This window comes from Lathyrus oleraceus, chromosome 7, assembly GCF_024323335.1.
Source record: "Lathyrus oleraceus cultivar Zhongwan6 chromosome 7, CAAS_Psat_ZW6_1.0, whole genome shotgun sequence".
In the NCBI taxonomy this organism is placed as follows: domain Eukaryota; kingdom Viridiplantae; phylum Streptophyta; class Magnoliopsida; order Fabales; family Fabaceae; genus Lathyrus; species Lathyrus oleraceus.
In genome coordinates this window covers 535,259,788-535,286,376 of record NC_066585.1, presented here as the reverse complement: position 1 = coordinate 535,286,376, position 26,589 = coordinate 535,259,788, and the positions used below count along the sequence as shown (strand labels likewise).

At 35.6% G+C, this 26,589-nt stretch overlaps 1 protein-coding gene across 2 annotated transcripts; it reads right to left on the bottom strand.

Annotated features, from left to right (window-relative positions):
• Window positions 1-11,055: 11,055 nt before the first annotated feature.
• LOC127108311 (protein NRT1/ PTR FAMILY 8.1) lies at window positions 11,056-14,299 on the bottom strand. Of its 2 annotated transcripts, XM_051045778.1 has the most exons (6): window positions 14,142-14,223; window positions 14,004-14,030; window positions 13,453-13,645; window positions 13,046-13,263; window positions 12,362-12,909; window positions 11,056-12,220 (listed from the first exon to the last, which is right to left on the bottom strand). In XM_051045778.1, the coding sequence occupies exons 3-6, from the start codon at window positions 13,586-13,588 to the stop codon at window positions 11,395-11,397; spliced, it is 1,728 nt and encodes a 575-aa protein (XP_050901735.1). In that variant the 5' UTR covers window positions 13,589-13,645; window positions 14,004-14,030; window positions 14,142-14,223; the 3' UTR covers window positions 11,056-11,394. The 2 variants fall into 2 exon arrangements, with proteins under 2 accessions (XP_050901735.1, XP_050901734.1); XM_051045777.1 differs by lacking the exon at window positions 14,004-14,030 and having other exon boundaries at window positions 14,142-14,299.
• Window positions 14,300-26,589: the final 12,290 nt, after the last annotated feature.

Below are 26,589 nucleotides of genomic sequence, written 5' to 3'. Positions count from 1 at the left end.
TTCATGCGGCTGTATAGTCCTTTCCTCTTGCAATAACAGTCTGGCAAGCTCTCCAGGGACTTCACAATCTTCCTCGCTTCCATCTTCGGCTTGGTAGATCGGATTTTCGAAGTCATAATGAACAGTAGCGGAATTATTATCAATAGGATCCAGAGTGGATACGGATCTGCAATTTGTTACGTGAGTGTGTGTAAGAATGCATAGCTTGTTTGAAAGACGACAGGAAAAATAAAGAGCGCAATATTTGGATGCGAAAAAGTCCATTGATTTATTGAATATGAATATGCTTATGAAATGACAAACCCTTAACAAATTAGCTATTGTGCCCCGGGTATAGACACAATGCTTTAAGAAGTTCAATTGAAAAATAAAGATTTGCAAAACTAAATGGACAATAGCAATTACTCCTGACTAAAGGAGATCGGGATAGTGTCTTCAGCCTTCCAATTATTGAGTCCGTCGCCAATTGTTGGGTAGATCCAGCTATCCAGGTCGCAATCACTGTCAGCATCTTCTACAGCATTGATTTGATCTTTGACCATCTTTCCAGAGTTGAATCCCAGACCAGCTTTGTCAGACTTGTACGGTACGTTGATCAGTTGACCCCAGCCAGTACAGCCACCATCTTCGACCACAGCTTGAGCATCTTTCAGAGAAATCATAGCAGGAGGAGCTCGAATAACCTCGGGCACAAGGGGAGTTGGCTTAAGGACAGGACTAGGCGGAGGAACCACTTCAAATGACTGAGTTGGAGTCTCGAAGAATTCACCATCCATCTCAACGTATCTGAAGGTATGCACACTACTCACAATGTATTCTTCTTCCCCACACACAGTGACAATCTTTCCCTCTACTGGATATCTCAGCTTTTGATGGAGAGACGAAGCTACAGCACCTGCCCCATGAATCCAGGGGCGTCCCAGCAAGCAGGAATAGGCGGGGCGAATGTTCATTACATGAAAGGTAGTGTTGAAGACTTGAGGTCCTATCTTGATAGGGAGAACCACTTCACCGTGGACAACACTCTTTGCACCATCGTAAGCACGCACCACAATGTCACTAGGATTCAATTCAATGCCTTTACAGTCAAGTTTATCGAGCACGACTTTCGGTAGCACATTCAAGGAAGAGCCATTATCAATCAACACATGAGCCAAAGTGATTCCCTTACACTCAATAGAAATATGCAGGGCCTTATTGTGGTTCCTTCCTGCTGGTGTCAGGTCAGCATTGGAAAAACCTAGGCCGTCGTCAACAGTCAGGTTAGCAACATAGTTTTCGAACTGATCGACGGAGGTCTCCTGAGGTACATGGGCAGTCTTCAGGAATTTTATCAAGGCATTGGCATGAGATTCAGAAGACAACAACAAGGACAACATCGAGATCTTGGAAGGGGTATGCCCCAACTGTTCTACCACATCAAAATCACTCTTGCGGATGATTTTCAGCACTTCTTCCATTTCTCGTTTGGTAACGTCTTCAGTAGCAGCTTCGATCGGTGTCTCTGATTGAGAAGGGTTGACTGGTTCCTTTCCTCGGTTTTCGGGAACTGGAGGCGAGATCTCTGGAGAGAAGATCCTTCCGCTTCGAGTAACTTTACTAGTCCCAACAATGTCATTAGGACTAGCAGAACTGCCAACTTGCTTTACACCATGGATGTAAACATCACCTCCATAATTCCACGGAATAGCTTTGCTTGAGGAATACGGGATCGGGCCAGGTGCAGTAATGATCAGGGGAGCTACTCTGGGCTCAGCAACAATCTTTACAGGTATTCTGGGAGCAGTAATCTTCACTGGAATTTTGGACCTCGCAATCACAGATACTTCTTCAATAGGGTTTTCTGCCTTAGAAACCCTTTCAAAGAGGATTGTACGATCGTCCATCAGCTGTTGAATACCATTCTTCAATTTCAAACAGTCTTCGGGCCGGAGTATGCAGAGATTGCAATCTTCAGTACAACCTGGAAATAAACCAGCTTGCAATAAATTCCTCTTTATGATCGGGAGAGGAGATGTTAAGTCCGCTACAGTAGTGATAAGAGGATTGTCATCGAGAGCATTAACAGCCTTGTCATGATTAGGCATAGGAGCAGTGATGACATTAGGAGTCTCCGGAGGCTCGAACTCAATTTCCCCAGCGTCGATCATGTCCTGAATTTTATTCTTTAACAGCCAACAATCGTTTGTATCGTGCCCGGGGCTATCGGAGTGATATGCACACCTGGCATTGGGATTATAACGAGGCGAAGCAGTGTTGACATTTGCTGGAGGACCTCTGAGAGTGATTAAGTTTACCTTTAGCATACTTTGCAGTGCTTGTGCTAAAGTCATATTGAGCTTGGTAAACTGCCTTCTTGGTCTGTCTTGTCTTTGCTGGAAGTTTTGAGCTGGCGGGGCTGCAATTGTCACTGCTCCAACGGCATGGTCACCATTTTTCTTATTATGATTCTTCTGACCATACACAGCATTCGATTCATTCTTCCCATGGTAGGATTTCTTACTGCTTGTAGAAGTAGCTGCCTGTAACTTTCCACTTCGAATGCCGCTCTCCACCCGTTCACCTGTCAGTATAAGTTCAGTGAAACCTGATGAAGAACTCCCCAGCAGATGGCTGTAGAATGGGCCAGTCAGGGTACCCATGAACAGGTCTACTAATTCTCGGTCAGTCATAGGGGGTTTGACTCTGCCAGCCAAATCTCTCCATTTCTGAGCATACTCTTTGAAGCTTTCTTTAGATCCCATAGCCATATTCTGCAACTGTAGCCGAGTAGGCGCTAATTCAGAATTGTACTGGTACTGCTTATAGAAAGCTGTTGCTAAATCAGTCCAGGTGCGGATGTCAGAGCTCTCGAGCTGATAATACCATTCCAACTGAGTGCCAGACAGACTTTCTTGGAAGAAGTGGATCCACAGTTTCTTATCAGTGGTATGCGGCTGAATCTTTCTCACATAAGCCCTTAAATGCATCTGAGGACAGGATGCACCATCGTACTTAGTGAAAGTGGGGATTTTGAATTTGCGGGGAATGGTCACATCGGAGACCAGACCCAGACTTTCGAAATCCAGACCAGGTGTCTTCTGACCCTCCATGGCTAGCATGCGTTCTTCCAGCAGTTTGTACTTATCATCTCTTGGAGAGTACTGTTCATCTTCATACTCTTCATCCTCATCCTCAGGGTTAGAGAAATCAGCGTCCTCCTCCTCTGAATCCTTTTCCGCCCCCTCTTCTGGACCATTCGGTATTCCAAATTTGATTCCCATAGCCTGTCCTTTACGCCTTCTTCCCGGGTTAATGAAACTCACAGCTTTCTTGTCCTTCTTCTTTTCGGCCAAAAGAGCCTTCAGTTCCTCCTGCCCCTTGGATAAGCTCAGCATCATCTCCTTGAATTGAGCATTCTGAGTCTGGAGATCTTTGACGGTCTGTTCGAGATCCATTTTTCTGTTTAAGAGGCAGACCGTGAGAATATGGTCCTTTAGAATACCTGTTATGCAATGTTATGTGATGCAATGCATGAAATGTTTTCAAGGACTTTTGGAATTTAACTTTGCATAAATCACCAACAAGAGAGAAATGTTTATTGCTACTTTTTTAATCAATGTTCATTACAAAAGGAATAATAGTAAAATACAATGAAATCTCAAGTCTCCCAGGGGCGACTTCTTTTTGGGCGAAGATATGCATTGAGTCTTCGTTCCTCATTAAGCTGACCGGTGAGCTCTAATACTTTCTTCCTTTCTGCATTGAACTGAGCTTCGAAAGTATCCCTCTCCTCTCTCAACTGGGTCCAGGATCTTTTCAATTCCTCAGCATCAGTAGGCATATCTGGGTAAGAAATGATCTGGGAAGTACCCCCTTCGACCTCTGATTCAACAATCAATGGTCCGACTGCAAGATATGGCATGACAAGTTCACGAGCTCGGGCGCGGACCCATCTGAGATAAGGTTCCATAGGAATAGAATTTTTCTTGCCTAAATTGCTTCTTTTCACCATGCCCCAAGCTCGTACAAACTTTTGACGGAGATTTTGAGGGTCATTGTCATAGTCGAACACTGTACCTTGAATAATCATTTCATGTGGACCATCTCTTCGGGCATACCCAAACTGACGTAGGGCTAAGGCAGGATTATAAGTAATACCTCCTCTTATCCCCATGAGGGGTACATTAGGGAATTCTCCACAACGGTCGATGATGGTAACATTTTCTCTGAGGTTAGAACACCAACGGATGTCTAAATGGGAGAGTGCCATTATCCTTTGGGACCATTTCAGATTTTGATCATTCTTCAAGATTGATTGAGGAAGGTGCGAAATAAACCACCTAGACAACAAAGGTACGCAGCACATGAGAGTCCCTTGCTTCTTCATAGTACGAGTGTGAAGGGAATGCAAGACATCTCCAAGCAAGGTGGGCACAGGGTTGTGAGTGAGGAATATCTTAATAGCATTCATGTCTATGAATTGGTCCGGATTAGGGAATAGCACCAAACCATAGATTAGCAATGCTAGAACATCTTCAAAAGCATGCACTTTCATAGCTTTCAGGAATTCTCGGGCCTTACTTATCAGAAATTTAGCAAGTAAACCTTTCATTCCACTTCTTGTTACCCAATTGGTCTCAATGTCAGATTTCGTCATGTGTAAAGCTGCGGCAACTTCTTCAGACTTTGGCATCCTTTCTAAACCGCTGAAGGGTATTTGATCCAGGATAGGTATCCCAAGTAGCTGGGAGAATTCTTCTAATGTGGGTACCAACTGATAATCTGGGAAAGTGAAGCAATGATGCTTAGGATCGAAGAACTGGAATAGGACTCTCATCATATCTTCTTTGAAACCAGTGGTAACCAGATTGAGGAGATGACCATGTTTCTTGTTGAACTGAGCATGATCTGGGAGTTCTGACACCAAATCCTTGAGTTGAGGAGAGATTGCTACAAGATTGATCCGGATAGTCTTCCTGGAAGCCATAACCTGTTCAAAGAGCAAAGCTAAGTTCCTAAGTCCTTGAAATGGTTAGTATGATGATGCTATGATGTTATGATGTTATGATGTTATGATGTTATGATGTTATGCAAGCACAAACATGTCACACAACAATTATTCCTAGGTTTTAAGGCTTGCATGAGTTCCATAGGTAAGTACCCTCCCCACTGAAGTTTGGTTGGTTCAACCTGTCCTAGAATAGTAACCGGGTTCTAGAAGGATCTCAGATCATCGACCGTTCTTTGGGTCCACTTCAGTGCAACACCAAGTGGTTGACCGAAGCTTCCCTAAAGTCCAATCTCAAAGAGTGTAGTATCGAGTATCAACCAACCTCAGTCGGAACCGAAATCAGTTATCTCACTACTTTCTAATGGCTAGGATAAGTCAATTAGGGTTCTAAAGGTCTGGTTAATGCTTTGATGACACCACGCGGAAGCCAAATTTTTCCTCAAGTAACAGGAGGAACATCAGGACGACCAAAGTGTCACATTAACCGTAGCTATCATTTTAACCATTCCAGTATACGCCGGATAGTCGCGATGATCTATTGCTACTTACCTAAGGTACACTAGATCCGGGTGTAGGATCTTTCACTCAGACAATCCCTTAAAACGAAAGAACAAATTAAAACATAAATGATTTTTTTTTTTTTTTTTTTTTTAAGATGGACCTCTCTTAGACATTCCCCAGCAGAGTCGCCAGTTCTGTCATACGGTGAACTGACTTTATTTGGATTTGTAATCGCAATGTCGCGGTTAGCAAGAGTCGCCACCGACTTTTCTTTTATCCCTTAAGGAAAGGTGGAAAAGAACAGGAAAGACCTTAACTTTAAATTCTTAGGTTCGGGAGGTACTTTATACAAAGGGAAGGTATTAGCACCCTTTGTATCCATGGTTATCCATGGGCTCTTAATTGCTCAATCATTTATGTTTTCTTTGTTTGAAAAAGGTGGTTGAGAAATGTATGAAAAATGTTTTGAAAAGGAGAATTTAACTTTGTAATGATTCTTGCATGAATGTATACAAAGTGGTTATCTCATTTAGTTTTTGAAAGTAGTTTAGAAAAATATAACTTGGCAATGATCCTAGTACGGATGTATGCTAAGTGGTGATTTTCCAAAAGAAGACGTTTGAAAGGTGTGGGGTGTGAAAAGCATTTTTTGTTATGAATGAGCAATTAAGGTTACACCTGTCCGAGGTCTTTCCGGGCATTTCCTATCCTTATGAGGGTAAAACTGTCCTTACTATTGAGAAGCAAGTAGTTTATCCTTGGGATATATAAGGGTCATCGTAGGGTCATCGATAGGTCATTGAAGGCAACAATTGTGAGGATACCTTAGCATTCGAAGGGACTATCATCATTTAACCGTAGGCTACACCGAAGGGTCATCGAGGGACAAAATCATGTTTTCGAAGGCAACATCCGAGGGACTATGATGATTTTACCGAAGGGTCTTTGCTAAGGATATCCCCATATTCGCGGGACATGACCGTAATATTGTAATCGTGGGGTAATAAAGAGAGGTCCGATGTCATTTATTTAAAGTCCATGTTTTAAGTCCATTAGGTAATTATGGTGATACCGCATTAAATCGATACATTAAAATCAACATTACATTAAAAATTAATATAGTAAAATTAATTAGGCAATCAATATGGATCTTCACATTAAAGTGAAATGATTTAGGATCCCCCTCCATGAAGGCTTCCCATGCGTAAAGCGGAGTACCTAACCGGCTATTTCTTCGGAAGTATGCTAGCCTTTACACCATGAACACACGGATTAAAGCATAAAATACAATTGGAAATTGCATCATAAGATAAATATAGCAGCCAAGAATTTAGGCCAAATAATGCAGAATCATCATTAGGTAAACATGAAATAGGCAGCAAAAAGCAAAGCAGCCCCTGGCCCGGTCGCCTCTGCTTCGCCTAGCGAAGGCTCAGCGAAGGCTCGCTGCGGGCTCGCCTAGCGATGAGCTAGCGAGCGGCCACGGGTTTGAAATTTGAGAACATTATGACCTCAACCTGCAGCATGGCTTATGGCATCCAACATACAATTATATGGTTCAGCTTCACAATAGGCAAACACATTTAAATTCTCATGCAAGACTTCAAAATGTTTATGAATTTAATTATAATCCACAAATTAAGAACATGAGGTGGTACCATATGCCAAGTGAAAATACAAAACGATATCACATGCAAATTAAGATACTAAAATGATACCACCTGCAAAATACGGACACCAAATGATAATCATATGCCAATTAAGAAACTAAAGCGATAATAGTGAGGCTAACCTGTTTGCAAATCAAGTTGTAACCTTGAATTGGCGAGCCGGATTGAGTTGGACGACGGTAGCTTCGGAGTGAGTAAGCGGCCTTCAGGGTTTCCGCCTTCTGAATTCTTTGGATCAGCAGGGTTTCTGTGTTTCTCCCTCTGGATGCGTGTTTCCGTCCGTCTTCGTCCGTCTGTGTGTGTTTTTTCGTAGCAGAGAAGCAGGTATTTATAGTAGAGGTAGTGGTGACCTAATGGGCTTAAAATGAGGTCCAAAAATCTCAAACTTCGCAAGCTTCGCTAGGCGAAGGAATTGCTCGCCTAGCGAGCAAACTAGGTCTGGGCCTTTTCCTGGATCTAACGCTTCGCTGGGCGAGTGTCATGACGAAGCATTCGCTAGGCGAAGAGATTGCTCGCCTAGCGAGCAAGCTATTTTGGGCCCCTTTTGGATTGGGCCTGTTGTGAGCTGGGCTTTTGTTCACTTGATGTCGGTGCCTTGCAGAATAAGCCGGAGAGTCTCGAGAAATGCTTTGTAATACCAACGGGCAAATTTTGGGGTATGACACACGTTCTCTGCACCAATTTGTTATGAATATTTGAACAAATCACAATTGATCAAGCACTTTAATATCAAGACAAATAGAACTTTAATAATAGATTTAAGGAACACGAGAGAAGAAGAGAAATTTGAATAAAATTGTCAAGAATAGAAGATAATTCAAGTCAGTGTAACATGTTACAGTTTTATGTCAACATGTTGCACTCCTTTATAAAATGTCAAACAAAAGCAAAGTGTAACCGGTTACACCTGAGAGTTTTACTTTTATTATTCGTTAATTGTACCTCATCTCTTGTATTGTTGTATAAATACCCTTGGGGTAACTTGTTAGAAAATTAATGAGAAAACCATTATACTTTTCACCCTCTCTCTCTCTCTCTCTCTCTCTCTCTCTCCATACTTAATTATTCAATTATTTTACACCAACCTTGTGGTTCCAAGTTTTAACACCTGGTATCAGGAGCCTGGTTCAATCCATCAAACACATTGTGTGCAATCATAAATTCAATCTCTAATGAAAGAATCCCAGCAAACTTACCCATCCTTGATGCAAAGAATTACGACAAATGATGCAAGAAAATGAAGATTTTATTTGGCTACTAAGATGTTCTTGAAGTGATCAAGAATGATGTGAATCCTCTTATCTAAGGTGCAACGGATTCACAACGAGTTGCATATAAGGAAGAAAGGAAGAAAGCTTTTAAGGCGCTGATTTTAATCCTCAATGCATTAATACAAATAATTTCGAGAAAGTTGGTGATTACGAATAATCGAAGCAAGTGTGAGAAATATTGGAGAAAGCATACGCAAGGGCTGGCAAGGCAAAAGTGAAGAGGTTACAAACTCAAAAACATCAACTTGAATTTATTCAAATGGAGGAGAAGGAGACCATCAACGATTCTATAATGAGAATTGTTCGGTTGATGAACCATGTAAAAGCATGTGGAGAAACAATCACAGAGTGGTATGTTGTGGCAAAAATATTGCATTCTTTGACGATAAGATTTAATAACATAGTCGTAGCGATTGGGGAATTGAAGGATCTTACGACAATGAGCAAAGAGGAGTTGTTAAGATTTCTCGAGGCACATGAGCAGAGAATAGAGGAAAGGAACATTGATAAGGCAAAGTCATAGATATATTTGCAAGCCCGTTTCAATGAGAGAGACAAGAAGGCGAAGTGAAAGTTTCACATGAACAAAGGTATAGGAAACTTTCAGAATTTTGGTGGAAGAGAGTCCAAAAATTCCAAAAATTAAACATTCCAAAAGGGGTGAAACAATTGTAGTATGGCTGATGGATCAAACAACTACAGAGGAGGCTATGCAAGAGGTATAAATGGGAGAAGAATGATTGACAAGAGCAACGTGTAATGCTTTAATTGTTAAAAGCTTGACCATTTTGTAAGAGAGTGAAATTCCAACAAGAAGAAACCTCAAGAAGAAGTTAGAGTTGCAAGACAAGATTTTGATGAGGAGAACTCACTCTTGGTCATGATCACATAGGGAGAAAGCAATAGTAACAAGTTGCAAGACAACAACAACAAAATTTGAAAAATGCTGCAGAACTGAAGTGTAACCGGTTGCACAATTATGTCAATCGATTGCATACTGAAGAAAATGCAATGTGACTTCGAAAGAAGCAATGTAGTGTAACGATCAATGGTGTTTTCACTCCGGGTGTTCAACACATACGACGGGGAAACAATATTGGCTTGTCACAATTACTTGTGCCATGAAGAACAAAGTGAAGTTCACAGATGACACCACTCTAGTGGCGGAAGAGATCGATGATGTATCGATCGAGAGAAGGGATGGTAGATATTCTTTGATAAAGGATGTGTTGTATATTTCTGGAATCAATTATAACCTTCGAAGTATTGGCCAATTTCTGGAGAAGGGTTACAATATTCATATGGAGAACAAGACACTACATATTATGGATGCAAACAAGGTTGATCTTAAAAGCTTCTATGGCTGCCAACATAATTTTCATGGTTGAGTTGAAGGTTATTGAGCATAGATGTCTTGCTACAACAATTAGTCGAAAAGAGTAGATATGACACTATCGACTTGTGCATCTCAATTTTCGAGATCTCAATGCCTTGCAAAAGAACAGAATGGTAATGAGGTTGCCATTGATCAACATACCGGCTGAAATTTGTGAAGAGTGTGTGAAAGCGAAGCAACACAAGAGAAAATTCAGCAAGGATGAAGTGTAGAACCAAGTGTCACCTTGAGGTGGTGTATTCGGATGTGTATGGATCGATGCAAGTTGATTCGGTTGGTGGAAATAAGTATTTTGTCACATTCATCGACGTTCATAGTAGAAAACTATGGACATACCTAATCAAGAGAAAGGATGAAGTATTTGATGTGTTTAAGAAGTTCAAGTCCATGGTTGAAAGACAAAGTGGTCACAAGCTCAAAGTTCTCAAAACGGATGGTGGAGGCGAATATGTCTCAAATGACTTTGGAGGTTTTATGATCAAGAAGGGATACTACATGAGGCAGTACCACACTATACACTGTAGCAAAACAGTATTTCCTAAAGAAAGAGTCGATCGATTATGAACATGGTAAAAAACACATTAAAGGGAAGACCTTGCCGAAAGAGTTTTGGGGAAAAGCGGTGTCCACAACTACATATTTGTTAAATAGGTGTCCAACAAAGAATTTTGAGAAGATAACATCGGAGGAAACATGGTCTGAATTTAAACCGAATTTGAGTCACTTGAGAGTTTTAGGTTCGGTATCGTATCGACATGTGCCGAGGCAGCTTAGAAAGAAGCTGGATGACCAAGGAGTTACAATTGAAGTGTTCAAGAGATTGGAGAAGTTAATAAGAATGGAAGAGTTGGAAGCTTGTATTAAGATGATGCGTTAAGAAAAGAAGATAATTCTAGTCAGAAAAACCACTTCGTTACAATCTTGAAATACTGTGTATAATTTTGTTTACAAAATTACAAATTCACATTAAAGATCTTATACAAAGTATATGCTATTTGTAGCTAATTAGACCTAGACCTAGTATCTACAAGATCAATTGCGACTGATTCATGTTGAATACTTATAGTTAGCATGGAGAAATAGTTTTAGACATGTTGTGATTTTTTAAATACCCCTTTGTATAATCCTCTTTGTTTTTATATGTACTTTTTGAATCTCAGTAGCAAGCAAAGCAACGAGAGTAACTCAAAAACTGCACTAGAATTTTCTTGCTAAACCTTGGTGTTCATTTTTTCAAGATAATTTATAGAAAGTTTCATAAAACTATTTTCCAAGCAGTGATACAATTTATGATTGACTAAGAAGAATTGAAATGTCATTCTACATATGAACCAAAAGATCAACACAACAGATTTCAATCGTTGGGATCTGATCATTGACTCTAAAATTCACCTTAAACTTAAAGAGACTAAAATGATACATCATATCATAAACATCTGAGATTTTAACCACTTTATTAAATCTCAGTACTTTATTTTTCAATCAAAGGCTTCAACTCCTCAATTTGTGACCTTACATGAATTGGATCTTCTCAACCTTGGAACAAATGAAGTTGTGAAACAATCAATATTTCTTGACACTTTTGTATGTATACCTCTTTGCAATCCATAGATATACAATGAAGTTGATCATACTAAGAATGGTTAAAACCCAGTAGAAATAATCAAGATGACCCCTATTCATATTATCTGGTATCCAACCGAGATTTCCATTTCTTGTAGTAACTTTTGTGACAATAATAACAAGCAATGTACTCACATAATTTCCCAATGCATTAGTCGTTAGTGAAAGTGCGGATAATAAACTTCTCATCGCATCAGGTGCCTCGCCGTAAAAGAACTCCATCTGACCGATATTTGTGAAGACTTCGGCTGCGCCAATGAGGAAATACTGTGGTACTTGCCAAAAGATCGACATAGGGATGGTTTTGAGTTCGTAGTAGTTGTTTTTTCGAACTATGTCGAGACGGACGACTTCTAGAATGCCGGCCACGATCATGGAAATGATGGAGAGGATTAGGCCGATTCCTATACGTTGAAGTTGAGTGAATCCGTGTTCGTGTCCAGTGTACTTTCTTGCGAAGGGGACAATGATGCGGTCGTAGACTGGAGCCCAGAAGATGACACTTAGAGTGTCGAAAAGGGAGAGGGATGCTGATGGAATTTCGAACTTGGGGCCAATGTGTTGATCCATTGTGTTGCCTTGTAACACAAACATTGTTCCCATTTGACTGTATACCGTTGCGAAGGCTATCAGTGATGCCCAAACGGGAAGTATTCGGATAACCGATTTGAACTCCTCGACTTGTGTTACGGTGCAAAGCCTCCATGGACTTGGTACATCTCTATTCTGGTCGGATTCTGTCTCTACTGCTGCCTTATCCAAACACCTGTAATGTGTAATATATTAAGATTGTAAAGCAAACTTTAGAGTTGGTGAATGAATCAGAATAGAATTTGAAGACATCATTTACACTGCACTAATAATCATCATCACAAAAAATAAATGTAAGTTGAAGTTGATATCTTACTTCAATTCATTTGTATGTTCCAGTTTTCGGCTCCCTTTGATATTAGATTCTGAATCTGTAGTCTCATAAAGAAACTTTTCATCTGGAACTTTTAGCCCGTGTTTCTTAAATGCCGCAACTATAACTTGACAAATCCTTGTAATGGGACTTCCACCAGGTATTTGAAGTCTATACCATCGACTTCCGATGAAGAAAAATATAATCGCGATAACCATTGCAACTGCAGGTACTCCGAAACCCCATCCCCATCCCACATTCATCTGAATCCAAACCAACACCGACGAGGCAATGAGCGCGCCAATATTAATTGAGAAGTAAAACCAATTGAAGAATGAACTTTTCTTTTTCTTCTCAGCCACGTCGTTATCGTCAAATTGGTCAGCACCAAAAGATGAAACGCATGGTTTGATACCGCCGGTTCCAAGAGCAATCAAGTAGAGTGCTATAAAGCAAGCTGCAGTTTGTCCTGATGTTGGATGGCAACCATCAGCATCACAAGGAGGCTTCAATCCAGGCGCGACAGCAGAAAATGTTAAAAGCGCCATTCCCTGCAAAGTACACAAACGATCAAAATTAAAATTTCAAATGGCCATTTCCTGCAATGTACACAAATGATCAAAATGAAAATTTCAAATGCAATTCGAAACGAACTTATAAGAAAAACGAAATTGAAAATGAACTTACAATGACATAGATACACGAGAAACTGGCGATTGTCCAGTATCTTCCCAAGTATGAATCGGCTAGAAAGGCTCCAAGCAATGGTGTGAGATAACATGTCCCTGACCATGTGTTGACATTTTTTGCGGCAGTTGCATTATCTTGTCCAAATTGGTCATGAAGATAGTTCACCAAGTTTGTACTCATACCATAGTAAGCCAATCTTTCAGAACATTCATTTCCTGCAACAATTTTTCATTTCAACTTTTAATATCATCAAATTCTACTTCACATAAACACTACAGATTGAAGACGTGTTCAGTGTTCACGGTCAGTTCGTGTCACAGACACACGTGGTTGCATTCAATCATTCTATTTTAAAAAAAAAAATTCTTATCAGTGTAACATGTCAGAGTTTCAGATACGAATACCGAGAATAAAGCTGCATGCTTTCCAGTTTCCTGTCTTTTTCTTGTTGGCAGGTCTTTTGCGAATGTCGATTGTTCCATCTTCTGTATATAAGTCATCTCCTTCATTCTCATCATGTTTTTGAACGACATCCACCATAGTAGCAGTAACGATTTCCTACTTGCTACAATAAATCTAAGGCTTCTTCAAAGATATCTGCAAATTAACAAACAGGTAATCCAAATGTTAATCTACAAACTTCGATTCGAGTCCAGAAGTTGAAATAAAAAGTAATGAATCAAAATACTTTCAAAATGTAAGTTCCAAATGCCAACATTACAATTTACATAAATCACCTAAAGAACCCTAAATTTACAACAAAGACAATATCAAAAGAGGAACAGTCCAAAGAACCCTAATTTTTTTTACATAGCCACCATAATTGAAGTTTAAACAAAAAATTCTAGATATAATATCAACATTAAGAACACAGATGGGACAAAGATTAAAAGAAAATACAAATATTTCAGAATAATATCAGGGTGATAATATCACAAAAATTTGTGGACCTTACATGCTGAGAAATAATATATTACTCCATCTGCATGCAAATTTGAACATAAAAACACAGAATTCATTATTATTCTACATTCAAAAACAAGAAAAAGGCACATGCAAATGCAGATATGTAACAAGAAAAGTTGAGGCTTACCAAAGAATTAGAGAGAAATAAAGGGTTTTGAAAATATGTGGAATTGAGAACATGGACACAACTAGGAGAAAGCAAACAGAAAAGATGAAGTTTTTTGTTTTTGTTGTTTTATAAATTGAAAGATATTTATTTTATTTAAAACAAGAAATTGAAAGATATTTTCAAATATACATAATTATGATGACTCATTATCCGTTTACCAACTCTCCATTGTTAATAATATTGAATTAAACATTTGAGGTAAGTTTTTTAAATTTATTGTCAACAGATTCTAACATAAAAATATTTAAAAAATAAAAACATCCAATGTCAATCTAAATTTCTTTTACATAATTATTCAATAAAAGTTTATCAATATATCAAATCATTCAAATCTTTTTAAAATATCAGAATAATTTGACGAGATATCAATCGATTTATTTATAAGAATTTTTTTTTTAAATATATTAATTAATAATATATCTAATATACAGTCTAAATACATTCATTATTCAGTAATCTTAAAAAATAAAGTTTCTATTATCTCATTAATTTCATTTATGACAATTATTTGATTATTAGATAAAATATATTTGTTGCTTGAGATTTCCATAAAAAATGAAAAAAAGATCAATTCAAAATTAATGAAAAATATTATAAAATATTTTGTACTATAATAATATAAGTTATTTTATAATATCAATGAATTATTAATATTTTTTTTATTATTTCCTTAAATATTTATTATTTTTTTTATTTTTAATTATATTAATTTATCATTAAACAAGAATAATTTTATAAAATTTTTTATAATTTTTTTATATAATAATTATTATATTTTTTAATACGTTCTCTTTTGATACAATTGAATAGAGACCTATAGTAGGACAAAATGCAAAAATTAAGTCGAAAATTTAGCAGAACATTTATAGATTACTTTTGCTGGAAATGAAATACTAATTTTATGTAAAAGAGAAAAAAGATAAAAGAAAGTAACAACTACCAATAAAAACCTAGTTTTTGGATAGTATTGAGAAAGATAACTTTATTGATTCATGGAATCGGCAATTTCCTTTTTATTAAATTAAAGATACGATTCCATGAAAAATATCCTAAAAAGATATGTATGTATGTATGAGGCTTGAGTATTGAGATAGTGGCCATTTCTTCTTCTATATGACACTTGTAATTATGAAGCCAACCCTTTTCAAATTTGATTTTATGTATGATATGACTTTTGAAAAACATATCATATAATAATAACAATTATTAATTCTTGAAAAAAAGTGAGTTGTTTTTCGATCAATCAAAATATATTAACAAAAATATTGATACACAAAAAGTGGAATTAGGTCAAAAACCCATTTAAAACAATTTAAATAAAAAAAAAAGAAAGTAAAGTTAGTCTATTTTTTACGTAGTCTTTTCTAACAATTGATAAAGAATAAAAAAAAATTAAGGCACCGGATGTGCGATCTACTCCTTCCGTCTCATAATGAGTGATTCATTTGAAATAAAAGAATGTTTTAAAATGAATAATCCATTTTAATTTCCAATGCATATTTTCCAATTTTATCCTCCAATTAATATTACTTTCATCATTCTTAATACATGATAATGATATTTTAGTAAAAATATCATTCACTCTCTTTAATTTTTTTTTTTTAATCTGTGTGAAATTGTCAACTGAGTCACTCATTGTGGGATGGAAGGAGTATATTAGTAAAAAAATCCGCACAACTATTGTCTTCTCTATATATATGCGAGATGATGAAAGACATGTTAGATACGATCTTCATGCAAGTTGTCCATCTGGTTCTTAGATGCCAAGGAACTAAATCCATCTTGGATGGTTCAAAGACGCCAATTTATGTCTCATTGTGTCTATCACCAGTTTCTAAACTCCCTCCAACGATGATGGCCTTATCAAGAAACCCTAGATACTTGAATGAGAGTCCTCCCACCTTACAATTTAGAACCGAAGTCGCCTCCTCCAACCATTCTCGGTGAATATTCACTTTAATTAAGAACTCTTATAGAAGTTTACTTTTATCCCCGAGACTAATTCGATCAACTGAAGGTTGCTTTGATTGCCCATACGTTCTTCTAGCTTCTCCTACCCACTATGATAGTGTCATCTGCATATTGAATAAGAGACAATTTCACCTCACCATTTCCAAACTCATTCTTAACACTTTTATCCATCATTAAATTGAAACCTTCTTTCGTTAATAGAAAAAAGAAGGGGGACAAAAGATCCCCCCGTCTCAATCCTCTCCCCATCGAGAACTCTTTGGTAGGGCTTCCACTTACCAACATTAAAATGGTTGATGTTCGCAAGAATATGTTAATCCAATTTCTCCATTTTATACTAAATCCTGTCCTCTCCATCATGTAATCAAAAAATATCCAATCCACTTAGTCGTAAGCCTTTTCAAAATCTACTTTGAACAATAAACCTTCTCGTTTCCTCCTCTTAGCATCATCTACCAACTCATTTGTTATAAGAATATCATCTTTTATTTGACACCCCTCCAAAAGTGCAAACTGGGATTCAAATATTACCTTGTGCATCACTTTCTTCAACCTGTTTGCAAGAAGTTCACCTATCATTTTGTACATGCACCCGATTAACGATATAAGCCAAAACTCTTTCAACTTCAATGGGTTCTCCACTTTAGGAATTAAGGGAATAAAGGAAATTTTGGCTCCCTTAACCAATCTTCCATTTGACTGAAAGTATATAATGAATATAATGAAATCTCCCTTGAGCACTTCCCAAAACTCTTTAATGAATCCAAAGTTTATCCCATCTGGATCGAGACTCTTCGAACTGTCACAATCCCATACCGTTTTTCTAATCTCTTCCTCTGAAAATTCAGCTATAAGACTATGGCTATCCTTATCACCAATCTTTTTGAATTCAAAATCCCTTAGGATTTGTCTATTCTCCTTACAATCTCTTAACACCTATATAAGAAGTATTCAAAGATCTCCTGTTTTATCTCATGGACTCCTGTCAATTTTTCATTTTCACTACAACAAAAAACACATCTAACCTCGGCTGCGAAGGTGATTTAACTTCGATTACATAGGCGAGGTAACGAAGGGCGTCATGAAAATATGCCACATTACCCCTCAATTTTGAAACAATGGGTAAATTGTTCTTCGCATGGGTTCGATCCTCAACATATGCATTTTTATTATTTTCAGAACTAGATGGCGCTCTCCATATTTCCTCTCGATTATTTGAGAAACCTAGGTAATAGAGAATGATTATTACCTTGATTTATAATGATAACCGAGGGGAAAACATTGTTATTTATATTTTGTTTCCTATATTTTGGTTTGTGAACCTGCATTATAGAACCAAATTTTGACCATTTCTGAAACAGAAAGATTGTACCTTTTGTCCATTTCTCAAACAGACACATTGTACAAAAAATATTCATTGTTTACACCATTTGCAAAGCCAAAATGATACATGTATACATTATAATTTTACAACAAATTAAAACTAAAATAAATGATTAACCAACAAAAGCAATAACCAAAATGCAAAGTCTTGTAGACCGTCCAAAAATTCTCTTATGTGATTTGTCACCGGTCGTTAAACACCTACAATTTGAACCATATTTGAAACCAATTAAGATTATCAATAACAAAAATATTAAATCTTTAATAAAAAGAATATAAAAAGATAAATGAGTAACTATATATGACTAAGTGATATAAAATATTTACTTACTAGTTTTCTCATACCCCCTATTGATGATCCTGACTAATAGCATGCACATAATCATTAAAATCATTTTCTTCATATGAGAGATGTACATGTGTTGCGAAAGAGAGGGTATCAAAATTTAAATCTTGATTTTCATCACTATCAAAAATACATTTTCTTTTAAAACAGTTGACCATCTTGTGTTAGAATGATCAATGACGTAAAAAAACTTGCTTTGCTTGGAATGCCATGATGAGTTGTTCGTTCATATAAGTCGCCTTTCAAAGATCAACCCGTGTGGATCCCAATTCATCGGTTTACACACTAGTGTTACTGTAAATCCATTTGAACTTAAATAAAGGAACTTTAAAAGTAACATAATCTGTCTTCATAATCTCCTCAATGACCCTAAAGTACGCTCTAGATGTCATTACAATATTCTTATCTTTCAAACTAGAGAAGTACATGGATTCAGCTTCAACCATAACCCCACTATTTTGCACGGTGCTACGATCATCCTTTGATTTTGTATAGAATGAATATTTAGTAATGGCGTGTGCACTTGAAGTTATTACATTAAACTTAGGAATATGTGACATCCATTTAATTGTCTTTGAGGTACTACTCTCTTTAGAAACCCTTTCATTAAACCAAGTTATGAAAGTTTTGTTATGCTCTGTCAACAATATTTTTTCACTCATCCCCGATAAATTTTCCTAGATAAGACTTTTGTGAATGATCAATTAAGATTGAATTTCACTAACATTATTCAATATATACAAATATGATTGAAAAAATACGTCTTAGCCAAATGTCTTGACATTTAAACCTTGAATACTTCTACGATCATATTTTCCATCATGACGAGACTCAAGAATTCCTATAGAGTTTGCTTCTGAAAAGTAGTTTGTACAAAACTCAATAGCTTCGTATGTGATGTACGGTTCAACGATCGAAGCTTCCAGACGATAATGATTCTTTGCATATCCTTTAAAGATCTTCATGTATCACTCTACTAGATACATCCAACATAAATAAATTGAACCACAAATTCTAATCTCCCTTACTAGATGAACAATTAAGTGAACCATAATGTCAAAAAATGATGGAGGAAAAAACAACTCTAATTTACACAAGATAATTGTCGTCTCATGTTCCAACTCATCTAAATTTCTAGGTTCAATAACTTTACTACATATAACATAGAAGTATAAGCACAGTCTGGTTATAATTACCCATATATTTTTTGGTAGGATGCCATAGATAGCCACTTGTAGAAGTTGTTGAATCAAGACATGAAAATCATGAGATTTTAACCCAATTAACTTGAGATCATTCATTAAGACAAGTTTCTTCACATTTGATAAGTACCCTTGGGGAACTTTGATACACTGCAAACAATCACAAAAACCTTTTCTTTTTTCTTTTTTAGATAGAGTGTGACATGACTGTGAAAAATATGTTCTATTTCCTATATATTTTAGGGCTAACTCTTGTCATATACCCATCACCACCATATATTCATGGGATTTCTTAGTATCTTTTGTCTTGCCTTTAATGTTTAAAAGTGTTCCAATTAAACTATCACACACATTTTTCTCTACATGCATCACATCAAGACAATGTCTTACATCGAGGCTAGATCAATATGGAGGATCAAAGAACACCGACCTATTTTTCCAAATATTTTTCTCCACATGTCCTTTTCATTTCTTTCCAAAGACAACATTAACGTGTCATTGGCTTTTATAAACTTCATTCTCAATTAAGGACGTTGGAGTGATACCAAACTCCTGTTTTTCATTAAAAGCTTTCCACAATATACGATAAGGATGATTATGTCTTAGAAATTTTCGATGCCCAAGGTAAATAGTCTTTTTCCCCATTTTTTATTGGTGGAAGCATGTGTCATATTCACATATTGGACACACTTTATGTCCTTTTACGTTATACCCATACAAATTACTATATGCAAGAAAGTCATTGATAATGCAAAATAACATGGAACACAACTTAAAGTTATCACATGTATACGCATCATCAATATCAACACCTTCCTCCTACAAAATGATTAAATCTTCAATCAACGACGTTAAATAAACAACTGTGTCTCTCCCTGGTTATTTTGGACCTAAAATCATCATTGATAGCATCATATATTTGCGCTCCATAGACAACCAAGGAGATAAGTTATAAATTATGAGAAGAACAGGCCATGAAGTAGCACTTAAATTACCAAACAGGTTCTGTCACGCTGCGGAAAATACCTGAGCGCCTTGCACGCTCGAAGATACAACATAGTCACCATTAAAATTTATTTATTCTTGAAGGAAAGGGAAAACATAAATAAAACTCATGGGAAGAGAAAATAGGTAAGGAAGTCAGTTATGTAAGGGGAAGGTATTAACATACCTCACATCCGTTATACTCAATGGGAACCATTTTGATTGTTCTTTGCTCGAATGGGTGTTATATCTAAAGGTTACTTGCAAAAGGGAAAAAAGGTTTAATAATTAGTATGCTTGCTGAGGATTCGAATCCTCGTGCCTACGTATCCTCACAGTGCAATGAGTAAATCAGAGCTCCGTAGTTCGTGGAACTAAGACAGATAAAAAAAGGAAGAAAGAGTTGATTAATTGAGGAAAGAAACAGAGTATTGCTTGAAGTGTAAAAGAGTGTGGAATTAACCAATAGATGATGATTAGCCAAAGAGAAAAAAGGGCGTGGCATTATCCAATAGATGATGATTAGCCAAAGAGAAAACAAAGGGTGTTTGCCTAAGCACGAGAGAACTGCCAAGGCAAACAAGAAAGAGAAAGGGTTCGCCTAAGCACGAGAGAACTGATAAGGAAAACACAAATGTGAAATGGTTTGCCTAAGCACGAGAGGACTGGCAAGGCAAATAAGAAAGAGAGAGGGTTCACCTAAGCACAAGAGGACTGATAAAGTGAACATGAATGAGAAAGGGTTCGTCTAAGCACGAGAGGACTGATAAGGTGAACATGAATGAGCAATGGTTTGCCTAAGCACGAGAGGTCTGACAAGGCAAACATGCAAGATAGAAAGGGTTCTCCTAAGCACGAGAGGACTGATAAGGCAAACATGAATGAGCAACGGTTTGCCTAAGCACGAGAGGACTAATAAGGAAAACGTGCAAGAGAGAAAGGGTCCGCCTAAGCACGAGAGGGCTGATAAGGCGAACATGAATGAGAAATGGTTTGCCTAAGCACGAGAGAACTAGAAAGGCAAACATTAATAAGAAATAGTTTTCCTAAGAATAAGAGGTATGACAAGGCATGCGTGCAAGATAGAAAGGGTTCGCCTAAGCTTGAGAGGACTAATAAGGCGAACATGAATGAGAAATGGTTTGCCTAGGCACGAGAGAACTGACAAGGAAAACATGAAAGATAGGGTTTGCCAGAGTTTGTAACTCTATAAGGCAAAATAAAAGGTTGTCAGAGTCTGTAACTCTACGAGGCAATATGAAAGGTTGCAAAAGCCTGTAACTCTACGAGGAAATATGAAAGGTTACCAGAGTTTGTGCCTATACAAGGCAATACATTGAGAAATTAATTTGGAGATGGGTATTTAACCATGAGGTGATAAACCCAATAAATGTATGGATATCAAAGAGAGTGTTGTGCTTGATCCAAATAGAAAGGGTATTGTTGATGTAGCTTGTTGAAGTGCTGATGTGATATCTGTGGGGAAGAATACCTGAAAATAATTTGATTCGAATTGCATTAAAGTCTACTAACAGAGGTGAATACTCTGAATAACCAAGGCATACACCCTGTACGTAGAGGTACTCTAGACAAGGATAGGAAAAATTCTCTTTCATCTTTCTTTATTGCTTAAGGCTCGTGGTGTGCAACTCTCATCATGATCGACAAGCATTGAAGAAGAACCTTTGTTGTGCTTGAATAATAGTCCAGTGTTGTCTGCCTGCAATGTCTTGACTTGTATTAACTTGAGTCTGAAGTTCCGAGTTGTTTATCTTGAAAGATCCAATGTAGTTCTAGTACATGTCTTATCAGGTGATCAAGAGACATTTAATCACTTGAATAGGCAGAGGGAAGATACACATGTCAAAGGATTGAGTTGATCAAAGAAGAATTGTCACTCTTCTCAGGATCATCTTCCTCCACATGACTTTTTATGCTTACCTTTTTTTGAGTTTGGATTTCAATTGGACACATGAAAGCTTCTTCCTCCATTTTAATACTGAATACATGGTCATTGATCATCACCTGTACTACTTTGTTGATATTTTCCATAGATGTTGTCCTCACAAAACACCTAGCTACGTCCAACCTCTTATTCTTCTCTATTGCACTATCTACTATTATCAAACTCCCTTTTATTAGACATAATTTTTCAAAGAACTTTTGATTCCATGCATGCACTAGTACTCCATATAATCTGACCCATGTAACTCTCCCATTCATCACCGCCTCTGGATACCATTTGTCTAAGCTAACAGACTAGTATTTTCACTAGTTTCCTTCACCAAAGAATCAAAATCCTTTTCATATTGAACTTTTGTGAAGACTTTGTTTCCCCCATTGATATTATCTCAATAGAAAGAATCCTTATATCCATATTTTTTTGTTGTAGCATGGATACTTCATAAATATTCCGTACTTTCCCCACATAGCCTTTTTTGCCCCCTTGATATCCTCTTCATCTTCATTCTATCTCAAACCCTTCCACTCCTCTTCTATCCCATTTTCCCTTGGATGTTAATTATTGCCATTGCGAGTCCAATCCAACCTTCATGTTAGTTTCCTTCAACATATTCCATATCTGTGAATCCAAGTGAACTCATATAAGAAGACAAACTCTCAAATTCAATGGCATTTTCATCATTGACCTCTGCATTATTAAAAGATATTTGGAATACACACATAAGAACAAGATAGACACAACAAACGAGAAAAAATGATATAGATAAAAAAAGTAAGATTTTACGTTGAGGAACTTTGCTGCGAACATTTGCATCTTTAGAAGGATTAACAACCATACTACCTTCAGAATAGTTGTTTTAATGCTAGAGTGATCATTTGGTTGAACAAGAATAATGCTATTGGCCTAATGATATTGGATTGTCATGTACCTAGTATATTGTATTAGAAATGGTTACTGAAAACCCCAACTATATCCAATTTTGGAAAAGAGAGAAATGAAAGAAAAACAATTCTATTTATTTTATGGAGGTTTGTAACCCAAAATATAACGCGATATTTTAGTGATGTTTATCAAATCTTTCATATGACGTGTCACGTCACCTTCGTTAGAAGAAATAGACGATATAGATTGCAATTGTGGACGAAATTTTTTAAAAACATTATCATTCAACATAATTTTATATAGAAATTAAAATTGAATTATGAATTATTTATAGGGATTCTGACATATATATATATATATATATATATATATATATATATATATATATATATATATATATATATATATATATATATATATATTAAGTTATTTAATTTTATTTGTTAGAAATTGTAAAAAATTTATGATATTTAATAATTAAATATTTATTAATATTAAAGATTTTAATATAATAAAAGTTATAAAATTTTGAAACAATTTTTTTTATAAAAGATTATTTAAATTAGATAAAGGCACTGAGTCCAAATATGATGGTGCAAGTACCCTCTAAGATATACATGCAATGAGATAGGATCATAAGAAATGATTGGATGTCACATTAGCATTGGTTGGTCAAGTAACAAATTTTGTTGTGTGGCTAGAGGATGGGAGTGCACCAAATTGAGCAAATAAATGACCTAGACAATAGGATCGTTTTTGTTTTTATTTGCATCCGTGGTTTGGAGATTTCTCACTCACTCGGTAAGGGTTTAACAGTTGTTTATCTGTTTGATTGAAAGGAAAGAACACGGATGAGTCATATCTCTTAAGAATTATTCGCTTTTTTAATTAGATGTGGACAATAGATCGGGTTGAATAAATTTAAATTCAAAATTAAAAATATCATCCAAATCGAAACCGCGATTGATGGTATAAGGCTTATTTTTACTCAAATTGTCAATCGATTTAAATGGATTTAATCTAGACGGATTGCATGTTTATCCTACGGTTTGTTTGAATTTTTGGATTAATTAAGTTTTCAAGTCCAATAATATAATATGCACTTTTCACAATTTTTTTACAATACATACAATTTTCTAATTTAGTAATGGCCAAACATTCAACTCCGTTTTATTTATTTCCTATTTCTTCTATTAAAATTGAAACATAACATTTTTAAAATTTAAACTTGCATTTAGTAATAAAAATTTAATATACCACTTTGTCTCCTTTTAGAGACACTAAAATATTTATGGACAAGATAGTAAAAACAATAATTCATCTTTTATTTATTTAAAATTTTAAAGTATGGAGTAGAATCCGTAGCAGAAGAACCACTTCTTCAATATTGTTTCTTGCTGTAGTTGTTTCAATGTCAAGATTCTAATGATAAAGCAATACTTTTTCTAAATGATAAGCTAATTAAGGTAGTTAAATTTGAAATCCTATGTAAAATCGAAGAAAGATCACAAAATCGTAAATCGGAGTATCGTAACACAAATTATAAGATCCTACCAACTTCACAAACTCATATATTGCATATATATTCATATAAAAAATATAAATTTAATAAAAAAATATAAATTTAATAAAAAAATCAAATCAGAAAATGAAAATAAAAAGAAATTAATAAAAAAAAATCATATAAAAAAATTCAAATGTATTGAATATAAATAAAAATAAAAAGAGTGATGTAAGATATCATGGTATATTTAAACTTCAAAAACTTTAATGTACGTGAAATGAATATGGAATACAAAAGATTTGATATTGAATAAGTTAGGTGGCTAAGAGAGTTAATAGGTTTAGTAGATAAATTTAGAAGTTAAAAATAATGACTATTGAGAAAGTTTTAAGAAATTAATTAATTTAATTGGAATAAAGTGTGACAAATAAATGTTCTACAAATTACGGAAAAAAAGTCCTATTTTAAAAGTTTTAGAACTACAATAGCAGGAACACCGATCCCATTGATCTAAGAGTTTTTTGCATTGCAAACCCACCATTTCCATCTAAATAATTTTTTTTTGCCTTCACATAGGCCATCAAGATCGCAAAAATCGTATGATCCCACGAGTGAGACCGATTTTGACTACCATAAAGACAACATCTTGAAGTAAACCTACAAGGTTCCATAGTAGTCCAATAGCCTTTTATTACCGTCTTTTATAATTTACAATTTATAACAAAGTTTTCAGGTCAACCTTCTAGTAATCACTATAACAAATAAGACTTTTCATGACGAAATTTTCACCTAGAACAATAAAAAATCGAGGTATAACACCAATACATGCTATTTTTTATTATTTAAAAAAATAAAAAATTATACAAACTTTGAAGTATAAGATAATAAGATTTTACTATAAAAATACTTGTTAAAGAGATTTTACCCTAATCCTTACTAATATGAAGCCACCCTAAACTCGCAAGCATCATTCTTTAGAATAAATTGCAAGATAGAAAAAATCTTCAATGTTCTTCTATCTTGAACAAAATATTTTTTTTGCCCTTCCAATCTATCTCACATAATGGTGTAGATGTTGTTGTTTTTGTATTTTTGGAATAATCCTCCATTAAAGAAAGAAGCCCAACCTTTGAAGAGTACTCCATTGATAAGTTGCAAGTGCATAAAATCATTCTTATTTCAAAAAAAATTGTTTTACATTTGAATATAGGTTGGAAGAGATATTTATCACCGTCCATTTGATTATGAGTTGCTACTACAAATCTCTGGGATAGATTACAAGTGCAAAAAATAAAAATTCTCATTGGAAAACAAATCTCTAGCATCTTACATGGGACCTGAGTATAGAAAATAAAACTCATTGTGAAACAGATTTTATAATGTATTTTTAATATTCTGTGTAAATAATATAATTATAAAAAAACAGTTTATTCACCTTGATTTTTTTCGTGATCGAGGGGATAGTTAAGCGTTTCATTATAAAAGTATGTTGAATATTGAAAATCTAACCTATATGGAACATGAAGCGCTTGAAACATAAAGACATTTAGAAAAATTCTCTAAGATGGATTACAAGAGCCGGAAATTACTTGGGTTTAAGGTTTGTTTTCTTAAATATTTAGTTGAGCACAAAATTATATAAATGAATATTGATTTTATTCATCTAACTCTTATTTTGTTTTGGTTCAAAATCAAATGCATGTAAGATCCGTAGAGAATAATATTGCACAATCTAGATCTTCAAGGATTTGATTTTTATCAAGATCCCTAGAGAATTTGATTTTTATCTATATCTTTAGGAAATTTGATTTTTATTTTAATATTTTGTGTAAATAATATAATATTTTGGGTAAATAATATAATTTTTTTTTTACCCATTGACTATCAAGATAAACCGAGATATAAGATATGCTAGTTTTGAAAATAATAAAAGTGTTGCTGTTGTGGTTCGAACCCATGTGCATATAACGCTACCCCTTTGTTTTAAATCAATGAGGTAATAAATGACAACTTTTCATGACGCCTTTTGTTACCTCGCTACTACAGCCGAGGTAAAATACATTTCCAATCCGGTGTTAAAACTACTTTTTATAGTAGTGTAATGCATATTCAATAGTGACTAAAATTGTTTTGCATGATTGAAATTCATTAAATTACAATCGCAAACAAAA